This window comes from Carettochelys insculpta, chromosome 2 (genome assembly GCF_033958435.1).
Source record: "Carettochelys insculpta isolate YL-2023 chromosome 2, ASM3395843v1, whole genome shotgun sequence".
NCBI lineage: Eukaryota > Metazoa > Chordata > Testudines > Carettochelyidae > Carettochelys > Carettochelys insculpta.
Window position 1 is genome coordinate 251,948,009 of NC_134138.1, and position 15,824 is coordinate 251,963,832.

Consider the following 15,824-nt stretch of genomic DNA (forward strand, 5'->3'; position numbering starts at 1 on the left):
TGATTTTTCTTTTGTTTCCAATAATGCTGTTAAAATAATTTATTTCTTATTATGTGACTGGAAGCTTTAATCTTACATTGGGGAACAATTTCCTTATGTTGCCACCATGATGAATGGCCCACGGGAAAACCAGGATTTCATCTATAACTAACAAAAAACAACAGTTTTGTACAGTGAGAAAGCAAAACTAGAGTGTAGTAAATAACTCAGGGCCAGAAAGAACATGTTTGTACACAAGAGTGTAACAGGGAAGGGAAGGAATTTTAATGGCTGAATGGAAATGCTTTTAATTTATTGTGACAGCTCGTTCCCTTTACAAATTTGTATTTTTCCTGTTTAAAATTTTAACTTTTCAGTGAACAAATCCTGAAAATTTTCATGCAAAAGCTTTTAGCTGAAAACCAAAAATGTTACCAGGGAAATGCTGTCATTGTGCCTCCTGGAAATTATAATGTGGGTGCGCAAGAGGTCACATGCACCCCTCCAGCACCCAGCCCCTCCCCACACTCACTGTTCAGCACTGTGCCTCTCCCAGCAGTCCGATCCCTCCCCCAGAGCTGTTCTTGGGCTGTGCCACTCCGGGGGCAGGAAGCGGCTGCCCTCCACATTTACCAGAAGCAGCATGGTGCTTCTATGGGAAGAGACAGGCAAGGGTGCAGCAGAAGCAGAAGCAGAAGCAGAGGTGGAGCGGGGTGGGGCAAGGTGGTTTGGGCAGGGGTGGAGATAAAGCTGTGAGAGAAGAAGAGGGGTTTTTGGAACAGGGGTGCTGTGGAAAGGGGTGGTAATCTGGCCAGTACCTCCTCCTCCTGGAGTTCTCTCACCAGTTGCCACTGTGTGGATGCCTCATATCTAAGTTCTCCTCTGTGAGCTGAGCTCTCTGGCTAGATTATACCTCCCATAATATACCACATTCTCCCCAGTTCCTGACCCACCACAGCAGTGAGGGCAACCTAGGGTAGTGAGTGGGCTGTATGAACGGCCCTCCTCCATCTTGGGCTGTATCTAAACTTCAGGGAACTGTTGGCAAAAGATACGCAAGCTGCGCACCACAATTTGTGTATCTTTTGCTGACAGTTGTCTGGAGAGGCTTTTCTGACATTTGGCCTGGCCACATGAAGCCAAATATCAGAAACCCCCACCTCTGTTTAGACATCTTCCCCGTGGAATGAGGTGTACAGGGATGTCAACAGAACACTCCCGACTGGCAGATCTCTGCCGACAGATCTGCAGTCTGGATGCAAGCTCTGTCGACAAAAACTTCTGTCGACAGAAGCCTGCCGTCCAGACATAGGCGCAGTGTGCTGCAAAAGTGTCATAACCAGTCTCACCTCCTTTGGTCTGAAATGCTCAGGACTGGTGATGAGGCTGGGTGAGTCTTAGCCTGTGGATGTGGGACAGGGGTCCTGACCAGGCCCCAGCAGGTAAGTGGGTCCTGGCTTGGGCAGGTTCTGCTCTGCATGGCTGATTGCCCCACTCCCAGGGGGCCAGGGTGATTTCTGTCCTGGGACTGACTCCCATGGAACTGCCAGCTCAGCCCAGCAGACACGGTCTCTTCCCAGTGGGGCTGGTAAGTACGTCTGGGAGGCATAGCATGGGAGAGTGGATCTTTGAGGGGGACTGGGAAATCGTGTGTTTTGGGGCACTTGGCAGTGGGGGGTTTTATGGGGTGCTGTGTAGTTGTGGTGGTGAGGCTGTAGAGCAATGAGCATTCTGGGAATAGTGGGGTGTGTACAGTGGAAGATGCCAGGAAGTATGTGGGGGTTCTGTATGGGGTGTTGTGCAGTTGTGATGGGATGGGTGTGGAGGTACCTGGCATAGGGAAATGTGCAGGGTCTCAGTGTGGGAGCACAGGGTATCAGAGCCTGTGGGGTATGGAGATGGACTGTTTGTGGTGTGCTGCATGAATCCACCCCAAGGGGAAGGGTCAGACCAGCGTGCATCTGGCAGCCTCTTATTTCTAAACAGTACCCTTGTGCGGGGGTGGCGTGCCACCCCCCATTGTGCTGTGCCCCATTGCCCCAGGTGACTTCTCACTCCATGGGTTACCCCTCCAGCACCATGCCCAGATTCTCTCATAGGGCCCACAAACACACAGCAGCAGGCCTTCAAAAGGTTAACTCCAGCCCAGACCATAAGAACTTTATGGAAGCCTCTGGACTCTCAGTTGAAAGCAGCTTGAGGTAAAGGAGCAGTTTCCTTAGCTTGAAGTCAGTAGCAGACTCCATAGCCGTGGCCACACTTGGCCAAAATTTTGAAATGGTCACACTAATGGCCAAATTGAAGAATACTAATGAGGCACTGAATTGTATATTCAGAGCCTGATTGGCATTTGCATGCTTCTGGCCGCCACATTTGAATGTGTGCGGCTTGGCGAGGCTACATGGGGGTACTTTTTGAAAGGACCCCACACATTTTGAAATCCCCTCATTCCTCTCAGCTGAAGGGAATAAGGGGATTTTGAAATGTGCAGAGTCCTTTTGGAAAGGACCCCTTTGTAGCCTCGCTGAGCCACACGTGTTCGAAAGTGGCGCTTTTGAAGCACTGCAGCTGGAAGTGTCCTAATGCTAATGAGACGCTGAATATTCAATTCAGCATCTCATTAGTATTCTTCGATATGGCCATTAGCATGGCCATTTTGAAATTTTGTCTTAGTGTAAACACAGATTATACGTGGTTTAGCCATTAACGCAAACAAGGAAACATATATCAGTATGGATTAAAGAAGACGACTATTTCTGTTGTCAGTAAAACAGCTTTCACTTTATCACTGGAAATAAACATGAATATGTACATGCAGGGAGTTCTGGTCCATGCTAGGCAGGTAGGCTGGTAACTGCATTGCTCAGGGGTATGAAAAATCCACATCTCTGAGCAACACAGTTAAACTGAATTGGCCCCTCGTGTCAACAGAGCTAAGGTGATGGGAGAATTCTCCCATCAACCTAATTACCACCTCTCATGGAAGATCACCTGTCGGTGTAACTGGTGTCTTCACTGAAACACTAAGGTGGTGCTGTTGCAGCATGTTAAGCATAGGCAAACCCTGACATTTTGAAAATTAATCGATGATAGTAGAAGATGATTCTATAGACTGATGGTGACTGTGGAGCAGGGCACAGGGATATGTTACATCTCTGCAGCTTGGAAAGACACCAATTAATTTACACCAACATTAAGCAAGGGGCCAGAACAAGCCACATTTAGCACACACTGGAATAGAAGCCACAGCTCCAGGCTCAGGGGTAGAGCAGGGTGCTTTATGTCCTCCCTGAAGGCTGGGTTGCCTTTTGGCCCATTAACTTAGATTTCACATTTAGAAGGGAGGGAATTTCACTTCATACAAAGTAGCTATTGATTCTTCTTTGAGGGAGTGCTACCAAGACGTGTTCGTTCTGGAGAAAGGTATGGACCTCATTAGCTGGGACAAAGAGGAGAATGTTTGATTTAAAAAGGCCAGAAACTTAAGGGGTCCCATTGCTTTAAGTTGAAACTGAAAGGAGGAAGCCTATAATGTAAGGCCTCCATTAGTTTCTGGTTATGTCAGCAAGGAAAGCATTGAAGAGATCCGAGATTTTAGAATAATGCCAAAAATTTCAGAATAATGCCAAAGATTTCTTATCATATGGTTTGAGGATGGCTGTGTACATTACATCAGTCGTTTCCACCCAAAAACTTAATCAACAAAACCCACTCCTTGTTACAAGAGAATGGAAGGGCGCAAGCTTTGTTCGTATCTCATTGTTTCAGTGCAACGCTTCTCTTATTCCCCAGTTTCAGATTTATTTTGCCAGATTAGTTATTTTTAACAATTCTTCTAACTTCCTGAATTTATTAAAAAATAAAACCATCTGGAAGTGTTTTCTCCTCACATTGATATTCAAAGGTCACCTGCTTAAAAGCAAAACACAAAGTCCCAACACCTTATTATTTAAAGCTTCTTTAATGTTTCATATGGCACCCAGTGTGTAAAAAGACAGAATATTTACCACAAATCTCTGCAAGACAGATAAACACTGACCTTCTGAGAAACTGCTCTGTAAGATGCTGTAGTTTGCTGAGAATCCCTCTTTTGCTATTGCACTGTCAGTATAAAAAACCATTGAAAGGATACCAGTTGAAGAGCGCACTCGGCCTGGGGTGTTCTGTCCACAATAACGCCCTATATGGGGGCCAACTGAAAAGAAACAAAGAGTAGTTCACTACCTTTCTCCTACAACAATAAGTGTCAACACAATAGAGACAAAAGAGATCCCTCAGCAGGAGACAAGGAGTCTCTGCAACAGTTTGAAATTACTATTTCAGTAATTCCAACAGTAAATTGCTCACCTTGCTATACTAAAGTCACTTGTACAATGTTCCAGATAACAAATAATGCTCAATTTGGGCTAAATTTTCAAAAGGTGTAGCTTTTAAAGTTGTCTGTCATGGGCAGTGGTGTACAAAATTACACGTACAAAGAAGCAGAAGTATTTTCTGATGCATGATTAAAACGTCAAATTCTGTGTCAAACAGTGTCTATTGGTGGTACATAAAAGCAAAAAAGCAGTCAAGTAGCACTTTAAAGATGAAAGCTTATCACCTACTAAACTATTTTGTTAGTCTTTAAAGTGCTACTTGTCTGCTTTTTTGTTTTGATAGAATACAGACTAACATGGCTATCCCTGTCATTACCAGTAGTACAGTCTGCACACTCAGCCCACAAGATGCAGAATGATCTCCGTTTCATCTGAAGAAAAGGGAACTGAGTCCATTCAACACCCTGAAGACTCAGGCACTTACTGCCCCAGTTTTGCAGTGAACCAGTCATTAGTTTTCCAGTAAATTTAGAAAAATTTTTTGTCTTCCACTTACATCGTGAATCAATGCATGACCTTTGTCCATTTTGATTTGAGCTTTCAGCAGCTTCTATCAGCTTTCTTTTTCCCTTTCACTCGAACACTAGCAAGGAAAAACACAAGCCTGAACATTTCCTCACCTCTTCCTTCTGAATTCCTTAGAGATACTCATTACAGTTTGAATGTTAAAAAACAAATCCTGATATTTTTCTGTTTGGCTTGTGCTGTGCGATGATTTCCCTCCCTTGACTAATCTGGCAACTGCACAACCAACATATTAGGCCTTCCTATGCCTGTGCATCCCTCTTTGACAGAGCCCTAAGCTGCTGGATAATGATAAATCTCTGTTAACAAACACTGCATGGAATACTAGAGCCCATGCAAAAACATAGCTGTAATACTGGCAGGCCCCAAAACCCACACCTCCAGCCTTCCAGAGCTAAATTAACACACTGCCACATCATTATCATTGTTGGAAGCCTGGTGAGTTTTCAGTTTAAAACCTAAAATGTTTACAAAGCTTAATCATTAAATATGCAAGGGGAAACATCAGCTAACACCATTTCTCTAGCATTCTCTCCTGTTTTTTCCCAGCTAATGAAGCAATTTTATCTTGGAATAACTTCCAACACCAGCCACACTTCGCTACTGGGCCAGTACTGCCGGAAGGAAGCAACTTAGATGATGTAGCATTTTCTGCCAATGTAGGTTTCCCCTCCTCGCCTCCATCTTCTGGACACAATCTCTTATAGAATCAACTTCCAGTTGCCTTGGCAATGTCATCACATTTAAAATAATAGTCATCATCCAACTCAACTCCATTTTTCCCGATGGCTGCTTAGGATGTAGAGATGTAATGGAACATGCTGCAGAGGATGTATGTTGGGTATTTTCCTGCCCTAGAAACCATGAAACTACTATGATCTTATTATTTGAAATGAGAAAGTTGTTCTTCTAATGCACTAGCAGCACTATGCTTTAAAAAAAACATTCTCTTTAGTGTGGCTATAGCCTGATCCTTCTTTGTCTTCTTCTTTTTTTTTTTCTTGGATGGGCAAACAGCTGTGACCCTGCTCTTCCCACTATGCCCTTTGATCACTGGAGCCACCGATTTTGCTGAAGACTACAAGAGAGCAGGAGAGATGTGGCCTCCATGCTAGGGCACTCAGAGTCTCACCCTCCCATTTCCTGCACGGAAGGACCCTTTGAAATGTCAAACAGAAGAGAACTTTGTTTAAAGCAAACTCATACTCTGAGATTCACCATGAGTCACTGGCTTATAATTTTTAAAACATACTTGTAATTTTGCATTTCGTTTTTCTGAATATTGCCTTTGGATATCACAGCGCTATCCTCTCTGCTAGCTGTGTAGATTCAGGAGCCAAATGCTTCACCGAACATGATACAAAGAGGTATTGAATTTTCTTACACAATGTATAAGCCTTAACCTACTGAACTAATGCAATGTTGATCCTAGAAGAACTAGATTAAATAGAAATGCTTACTCTTCCAATATAAATACCTACCATACTTTGAGGGTTTTAGTCCCATTTAAGTCTTCCAGACTTCTGAATGAGAATAAATTACTTAATGTATAAAGAGTTACCACATCAAATAATACACTGTGAAGCAAATAGTTTGAACAATAATCCAAGAGACAGTATCATTGCTTATTTAGATGAACGGTGTCTCCATTTCTTGGAGCTCCTACTAATCTTTCCCATCCAGAGGGGAGGGAGCAAATTCTCACTTATGCTGTATGTGGCAAAGGAATTCATACACTTCAGCCTAGGTAATGCCCTCCCAAAATCCAGGCAGTCTGAATTCCAGACTGTTGATTCTAGAACAATAGCCTGAATGGGTCCTGCCGGAGATTAGGCCTAGCAATCTAATCTGTTTGTAGCTCCAGCAATAAGGATTTATGTACTTTTGTTAGTATCCCACATGAGAATGTGGTCCATACGTGTGTCACTTAGGGTACATCTACACTTCGAGCTGGGGTTGTGTGTCCCAGTTCAATGACACATACTCTAAAAATATGGTAGATGTTCTAGCAAGAGTGTTGGAAGGGGTTAGTTGCCGTAGCTACGTACCCATCCAAGACCTTAGGCATGTATGGGTGGCTAGCCCCTCCTGTCACTTACACTGTCATAGGTACAATAGCTCAACCACAGCTTGTATGAATATGTTTTACCAAACTGAGAATCACATCCCCAGTTTGAAGTGTGGGTATACCCTTGGAACTGATCTGTACTCATCAGAGGCCAGTTTTGATGTTGCCAACACAGCAAAGGCATCTGTCTGAGCCTTCCATGGCTTTATCCATTGTTTGCCTGTGTTCTATCTGTCCCTGAAATTATGTGTCAGCTAGTTTGCAGACGATATTGCACTGCTAGCAGAAACGAGCAAATGCTTGCAAGGCATGATGACAAATTTGGAAGCAGAAGCCGGCAAAATTGGGCTGAGAATAAATAGTGATAAAACAAAGTTGATGCGGGTTGGGAACACTCAGACAGACACACCACCAGTGGTCGGACGCCAACCCAAAGAAGAAGTACAGAGGTTCACCTATCTTGGCAGCACTCTGTCTAACGATGGAGGTGTTCAGGCAGATGTTAACTGCAGAATCAGTAAGGCATCAGCAGTGTTCCAAAGACTGAGCCCAATTTGGTCTGCATCAATAATCGACACTGCAACAAAAGTTTGACTGTACAACACCATTGTCATGCCAGTCGCCATTTACGCTAGCGAAACATGGAAAGTAATGTCAAGAGTAGCACGCAAGCTCAATGTATTCCACCAGCGTTGCTTACGAAAGATCCTGGGTGTCACCTACCGCGATTGCGTTACCAATGAGGAGATACTACAAAGATGCGGGTCACAGGCACTGCAGGATATCGTGACAGAGCGCAGAGTGAGGTTTGCTGGACACATTCCGTGTCTGCCAGATCAACTGCACCCAAAGACTGCAATGAGATGGATACTGGCAGAGGGAAGAAGGAAGAGACGCAGGACACTCAAGACCTGGCGCACCACATTTAAGGAAGACTTATTAAACATTGGTATATCATGGGAGGAGGCGGAATTATTTGCAGCCGACCGAAATCGCTAGCGAGCACTTGTTGCCCAATGCGCCCAGATGCACAGGTGGACCTAAGTCTAAGTCTACATAGTCTGCATGGGACTGGTGTTAAAATAGTAGCAAGGAACTCAGTACATTAGGCTTGCTGGTTAGAAGGATAGGTAAAAAATTGTTTTGCAGGATGATCCCCAAAATCAAATACTGGTTTTGTCCAGTTTAATGCTAAAATAAATTCATTGGATGTTCTGAGTATGTATATGCCATTGGGTTCAGCATACGTAGTGCATGCCTAGTGATTTAAATAGTCTATCCCTAGTTGTGCCTCTTTTTTTTTCTCTCTGTACAGCTGAAACCACAGAAGAGACATTGAGCTGAAAAGTTACTCTTTTTCCCTTCAGGCCATCAGCCTAACCCCAGTTTTGCATACTTTATGCACTTTTGGTTGCCTTTCACATTGGCCCCAGGGACCTAATTAATATCTTGCTTCAATCCATTGGAAAAAAAGTAACAGTGATATCCAAGTAAAAATATTAATTCTAAGTGTAAATTAATTAGCCAACTTAATGAACATTAAAATCTGCTTTTTAAAGTGTACTGTATGCTACATAAAGTGTTTTACAGAATAGCATGGTGTTTTATTGTCTGAACATTTATATATAATTTCTTATTTAGGGTGCTTAATGGGATTGGAAAATGAACATCTGTCCTGGCACTTCCAGTAGTCAAATATGAACTGTTACATACTATTTCTTAAAAGTTTATCACCAGTATACAAAGCACCACTGCAACAAAAAGGCAACTAGATTAATGCCATCTTTCATTGGGACTGATGCGAACAACAGCAGATTGTTTATATTTCTATAATTCAGTGCAAGTACTTGTGGCATTGACCAGAGCTTTAACGCTGAGCCTGTGGTTCTCAAAACTTGTATAAACTTCTTTAAGTTACTTCTGAGTGTCTGGCAGACAATCCATAAAGCTTAAAAGAAAGCTCCACGATTGAATAATCACTTCAGCTCTTCTTGGTTTTGAGTGAACTATTTTTCTTGGGAGTCATCAATGGATTGTTCTGAGTGAGAGCTGGCCTTAGTACTTTTGTGCCTTAGGCGAAGACACCAATGCAAAATCACATGTGAACTTATTGCTCTTTTGCTCCCCGGCTCACACCAACCCACTCAGTGTCCTGTGTCACTTTCTCCTCCAAAAATGTGTCCCTGTACTTATTCAATCATTTGCAAGGGATGACTTTTGTTTTCAGATATTCTCCAGAATGGTTTCACTAGCTGTTCTATTACAGAGAGGAGCACCTCAGAGCTGAAGATGTCTACCACACACATTTCTGCAGAAACAGTATTATCCTGCAGGGTGCGAAGAATTCTGTCCTTTTCCCCCTGCAAAGTACTTAACACCCTTGCTTAAATGTAAATATATAAGCTCCCCCAATGAAATCCCTTTGAAGTCAGTGAGATTGCTCACATGCTTAAAGATAAGCATGTGCTTAATTGCTTTGCAGAATCATCAAGGTCAGACTGCTCAGCATCTGCCAGGGTCAAGCAACTGGAGGGTACAGAATTACAGCTGGTCTGAAACTCCAGGACTTTCAAAGATTACTTTGAGACAAACCTGTTCAAGAATAAGCATTAAAGCTGGTGTAAAGTTTTCCAATGTAAGCTTTTTCCACTGGAAAATACCAATTCATCAACAACTAAATGGTTCACAGGTATGTTGATTTCAGTTGCATTTTATTCTGACAAAATAATCAGAATGGAGCATTCTGATACGGTCAAAATATTCTGTTTGATCTTTTTAGACTAGATCATTTCAATTTTCCATTTTGAAACAACTTTTTATTTCAATTCTTTACAACGGCTTACTATTTTATACTACATTGTACTACACTGAAATTGTAGTGTAGCCCTGGAATTTCATCAGAATGAAGTGTATGGAGTGACCAAAAACAAAATATCATTTGATGGGAATTTTTTAATTGTTCCCTTTGAATGTGAAATAAAATATAATCCTGAATTTTCTACAAACCAGAAAATCTGGTCCTCTTTCAGTTCTAGAGTCACAAAGGCTACAACTGAGTTACTTAGTTACTTTGAAATAACTGAGCTGTCGTTTAGACTATGTGCATGCCATTTTGAAATAATTTCAGAATAGTGGGTGTATTATTCTGAAATTGGTAACCGTCAAAGGCCCTATTTACATTAGCGAGTTCTTTTGGAAAATCAGGCCCTTTTTTGAAAGAACACATGGATTGTCCACACACAAAATGCACTCTTTCGATCCAAACTCTTCCAGAAACCTTTTTTGACTCCTGTATCAGGAAGAGTGCCTGCTTTCAAAAGCTGCTTTAAAGCTAACAAACAAACAAAACCCAAATAAAACTTGTAGATGCTCCGAGGGCTCTTTTTTTGAAAGGGCAGAGCTCAAGGTACCAGATTGTTAGATCCCTGGCAAGTTCTTTCGAGAGAGTGGGGGCTGTGTGAATGCTCTCTATTGAAAGAGTAGATCGATCTTTCGATTTGGTTTTTTGTGTGTGGATGCGCTCTTTCGAAAGAAGATCTTCTGGGAGATCATCTTTTGAAAGACCACTGTAGTGTAGTCTTGACCAAAGTGAGTGGAATAATGCCTATTTTGAAATTGCTACTTCAAAATGTCAGAGAGGTAGCCGTGTTAGTCTGTAGCTTCGAGAACAACAAGAAGTCTTGTGCACCTTATAGACTAACAGATATTTTGGAGCATAAGCTTTCATTGGCAAAGACCCGCTTCATCAGATGTATGGGGGGGTGGTTTCAGAGGGGTATGTAAAGAATGGGGTCCCAGAAAAAGGGAGGGCCAGAGCTGAATACACCTTGGCTACGTCTACACATGCCCCAAACTTCGAAATGGCCATGCAAATGGCCATTTCGAAGTTTACTAATGAAGCGCTGAAATGCATATTCAGCGCTTCATTAGCATGCGGGCGGCAGCCGCGCTTCGAAATTGATGCTCCTTGCTGCCGCGTGGCGCGTCCAAACGGGGCTCCTTTTCGAAAGGACGCCGCCTACTTCGAAGTCCCCTTATTCCCATGAGCTCATGGGAATAAGGGGACTTCGAAGTAGGCAGCGTCCTTTCGAAAAGGAGCCCCGTCTGGACGCGCTGCGCGGCGGCAAGGAGCGTCAATTTCAAAGCGCGGCTGCCGCCCGCATGCTAATGAAGCGCTGAATATGCATTTCAGCGCTTCATTAGTAAACTTCAAAATGGCCATTTGCATGGCCATTTCGAAGTTTGGGGCACGTGTAGACACAGCCCTTGTCAGCTCTGGCCTTCCCTTTTTCTGGGACCCCATTCTTTAAATACCCCTCTGAAACCACCTCCCTCACTCATGCATCTGATGAAGTGGGTCTTTACCCATGAAAGCTTATGCTCCAAAAATCTGTTAGTCTATAAAGTGCCACAAGACTTGTTGTTGTTCTCTATTTCAAAATAGGCACTATTGAAACATAGAATAGCACTATTTCAAAATAAGCCATAATAGGTTCCAATGGCACTATTTTGAAATAGCCCTATAGACCCAGAAATGCTGTTTCAAAATGTATCTTGTGTGTGTTTGAGTTATTTCCAAATAAGATATTTTGAAATAGAGCTGCAGTATAGCCATAGCCAAACTGTCCCAATTCGGTTCTGATGTTCTCTTATGCATGATGTCCTAGGCAGCTGCCTACTTATACCTGTATCTATGGCTGCCGCTACAAATATGTCCTATAACAAGGGTGTGCAAAGTGTGTGGGGAAGGGGATTGTATCATTTCATAAGCGGGGGTGCTTAGCTGGGTTTAGGCTCATACATCTCATTAAAAATGTTGAAATATGTTACTGTTTTATGTATGTGTATTCACATTTATATACCAATTAATAGTTTTTACATTCTAAATACTTATTTTCTTACATGTGCCAAAAGTTTTTTTTTTCAGATGAACATAACTGAAGTTTCAATTGGTTTGGATTACACTAGACAGGTTGGGGTGGGTGGGGGCACTGCTAATTGTAGGGATGAAAAGCGGGGCCCGATGTAAAATGTTTGCACACTCTTGTCCTATAAAACTGTTCAATACAAATTACATTAAATATGTTATTCTGAAACCCTTCAAATCCTTTGCTATCACATGCAAAACAAGCCATATATATATTGCTCTAAGGGTTGGGGTTATATGCTGTAATTCCTGTGTTTTCCCAAACTTCTTTTTCCAATAATGCCTATGTTAAAATGCCATAAAAATCTATCCTTGTGTTTTTGTTCTGATCTGTCTGCAAAGTCTTGTTTACCTAGACTTTTGGAGGCAGATAGCACTTTGTTACTACACATTTGAACACAAGCATGGAACAATGGGGTCTTACTGGGGCCTCTGAAAGGTACTGCAATACAAATAAATCATAAATAATTATTATAATAGACAAAATAGTTTCATCCTTTGTACGTGTATTGTGATGGAATATGAAAGGAGGATAAAGTCTGCTGGCTGAAGAGTTATTCTTTTATGAATGATGTTTCAAATACATCCCTAGAACTGCCATGGCCTCTAACAGAATGTATGTGAGGACTCATTTTACTGTAGTCTACAAGGCAAGGTCAACTAAATTATTTATTTTTGAATATATAAACATATTTATCAGATAACAGAATCCTGCTTCTTAAGATGAGAGTCAAAGCTAGTTTTGAGTCATGGATATATTGGAAGGTTGATAACACTTTGTTCTTTGAGTTGACTCGTCAGCCAGAAAAGTCTCTTTCAAAACCACTTACATTAATAATAATGTGTTTCTTTCTGAAAATATTCCACAAAAGTTGACTGACTGGATCTTCTTTGTGCATGACAGTTTAAATTCTATAGGAACGTAGACTGGAAATATTTGGGCTATATGCAGAAAAATCTATTATTAAGTGTTCCAGACTTTGTTATAATGTTTTTACAATTCTGTTTTCCCAAATGAGGAATTAAACATTGAATAATCTGTCAGCTACGATTTTGACTCTTCCTGTGATACCAGAGAGTGTTTAACTGAACCATGATAAACCTATTACACCAAAAATAATAGGAAATACAAAAACATTTAAAAAACACATATTTACTGTAATGGGAACAAATGTGTAGAAAAATAGATCTGTACAGAGAAACATACATCCTTATATTTACTACTAATGTGGGTTTCAAATGTTAAATATTTCAATTAAAACAAAATATTATTACTGTTCAGTATTAATGATTGGTTGGTAAATACCTACTCACTGTTGTTCATATACTCAGAGAAAACATCCCTCAAAGAGGGTTATCCTAGCAAAAGAAAAGGGCCATAGCTTTCATTACTGCACTACACAGTGAGACCAGTTCCAGCTGGGTGTATTTGGCTTTGTCACAAAATACAGAGGGAAAAGGACAACTGAAAGATGCTTCTCTTAGAGTGCACCACAAGCATCTAAAAAGCTGGCTGCACGCTATTGCTTTTATGATTCCTAAGGACTTCCAAGTTCTGATGTGTGCACCCTCCCATTGGGGGAGGTACTCAGCCCCAAGGGTAACCTGATATTAAACTCAAGACAACAGCAGCATCAGACTGCAGGATATAGTACTAATGTACTCATATAGCACTCATCTACCCTCTGAATCAGAGCTCAAAATTTGAGTACACAATAAGGGTCTGAATTATTTTGGCATAGAAGGCGCAGTTTTGCCTTTGATGAAATTAATGAGAGTTATGTGTCGTATTTGAGGACAGAATGTGGGCCCAAACCAATTTTTTGACAGTGAGGACAGTTTGTAAAACACCGTGCATACTGTTTTGTGCTAGTCATGTGATGTATAGTGTGCAGTTAAAGTGCATTTCCCCACCCTTTTCATTCAATGCATTTTATTTAAATCAAATGAAGACCTCTATAACACAGTACTTGACAATATGCCTTCTGGAACCCACTGTGGAATAATGATGCTGGATATTGCAGCTCATTTTTCTCTTACCCTCAGGGAATCCATCCCAGATTTCCAATCGGTCATATCGACAGAACATTCCTCCTGGAGGATTTGAATCAGGTTCTAGTTCAAAGCTTTCAAATTCCAGAATAATCTCTGACATCTTTGGTGCAAAGATAATATATGTGCATTCAAGGCTATTGGGATATTTTTCAGGGAATCCTGGAGATTTTATCACTCCACTTGGTGAAGTATAGTTTCTGGAACATTCAGGTCCTGTATGACAAAGAAAATGCTTAACTCAGCACTATTCTACAAAGCAAGCTGGTTAACTAGAAAACAAATTAAATCATTTTGTCTTTCTAACAGCAAAGTGGGTTTCCAATGAAACACCTCACTTTAATCACTACATTAATCATCCAGCCAGCTTGTTCCCATTATTGATAGTCAGGTATTAAAATGTAATTCACATTTATTGTGTGATCTCCAATTTTCAATATGTGCAGAGCAATATAAAAACTTGTGCCAGCTCTAGAAAAAAATTACAAAAAATACAAAGTCATGTGGGAACAATGAAAGAGTAAGCTGCAGAAATCTCGACAGAGCCCCAGAGAAATAATTATAGTCCCTTCAAGCTTAAATCTTTAAATCTTAAGGCTGACAGCCTTTTATTGGTGAAATAGAATGTTTTACAAAAACGGGTGAGTGAATTCAGTAGAGGGAGTAGTGGTTTCAGATTCCTAGAGCAGTGACTCAGTAACTATGCCAGATGTGACCTATGCCTCTTTGACAAACTAAATGTGAAAGGTAATTCATACATGTACCAAGGGTGAGTGACTCATTCTGAGTGGTGTTGACACAGGTGCACCAGTAAAGTGTTGCTGTTAGTGAAGGCACGATAAACTGTGTGATTACAGACAGTGTTCCTTGAAGTCACCTAATATCAATGTTGACACATTAACCTTCCCTAAAGTACCAGTCTTAGTTAATGTGGTGTTCCAAAAACTATTGCTGGTTGAGGAAAGGATGACAATGGAGGGGATATAAAAGACGAGATCACTGCATCTGCTTTCATGAATGGAGGGGACAAAATCTTTAGCTGGTCTTCTCTATTGCTTGTATTCCCTTGAAACCCTTCCACAGGATTCCAGCTCGGCAGTGTATTGACAGTAGGGTTCAAGCACTGTGTACACAACTTTCTCACCATATTAACATACTATTAATATCCCTGGATGAGCTGTTGGTAATCAAGATGAACCATGGGGCCTATGGATCTTAATGCATGAGTCCAAACTGCCGGTAGTAAAACGGCCTGTTCTGTTTTAGGCCCAGACATCTTTAGCAGCAGAGAGAGCATGGCATTGACTCAGCATGGTTTACATGAACATAAGGCACTCTCCTCTGTGCTTTTAGTGGAGAGTGGGATAGGAGAAAGTAGGAGTATAAGGGACAGTAGTTGTCTTGGGAGTCAGTAGCAGGAACCTGCCTAGAGCTACTCTGTCATGGAATCAGATCAGGACCAAAGGCAACAGGATGGCTGTGGCTGCATAGCATAGAATTCTCCTAATATCAGTGCTGCATGACTATTGAGGAGTGTGCAGATTTTGGTTGCTGAATCCCCATTTTCATCCTTATGAGGATGCTCTACTCCTTGAGAGAATGATGACAGCACACTGTGCAAGGGGAACCCTGGAAAATGTCCAGTCCTTAATCTAAGTCTTTTACTGAAAACCATCTGTCCTATTGCATACGTATGTATGTGAATATCTATCACATCATAAGAAATGGTGTTTTTGAAAATGATGCAAAACATTCTTTTTCGTGTTAGTTTGGCAAAACTCTAAGTAAATTCAAAATTTAGGAGACAGCTCTAGAAGGTTAGTTTAGTTATTTCAGTAATTTATCGGACGCAAACATTAGATGTTAATTTCAAGACCTGAACATCCATGGTCTTTAA

At 41.4% G+C, this 15,824-nt stretch overlaps 1 protein-coding gene across 1 annotated transcript in view; it reads right to left on the minus strand.

Annotated features, from left to right (window-relative positions):
- Positions 1–15,824, minus strand: part of NRP1 (neuropilin 1) — a 143,780-nt gene that overhangs the window by 68,422 nt on the left and 59,534 nt on the right. Inside the window, 2 exon segments of the mRNA XM_074984974.1 lie at positions 4,019–4,174; positions 13,916–14,143. Coding sequence (XP_074841075.1) covers positions 4,019–4,174; positions 13,916–14,143 — 384 coding nt within the window.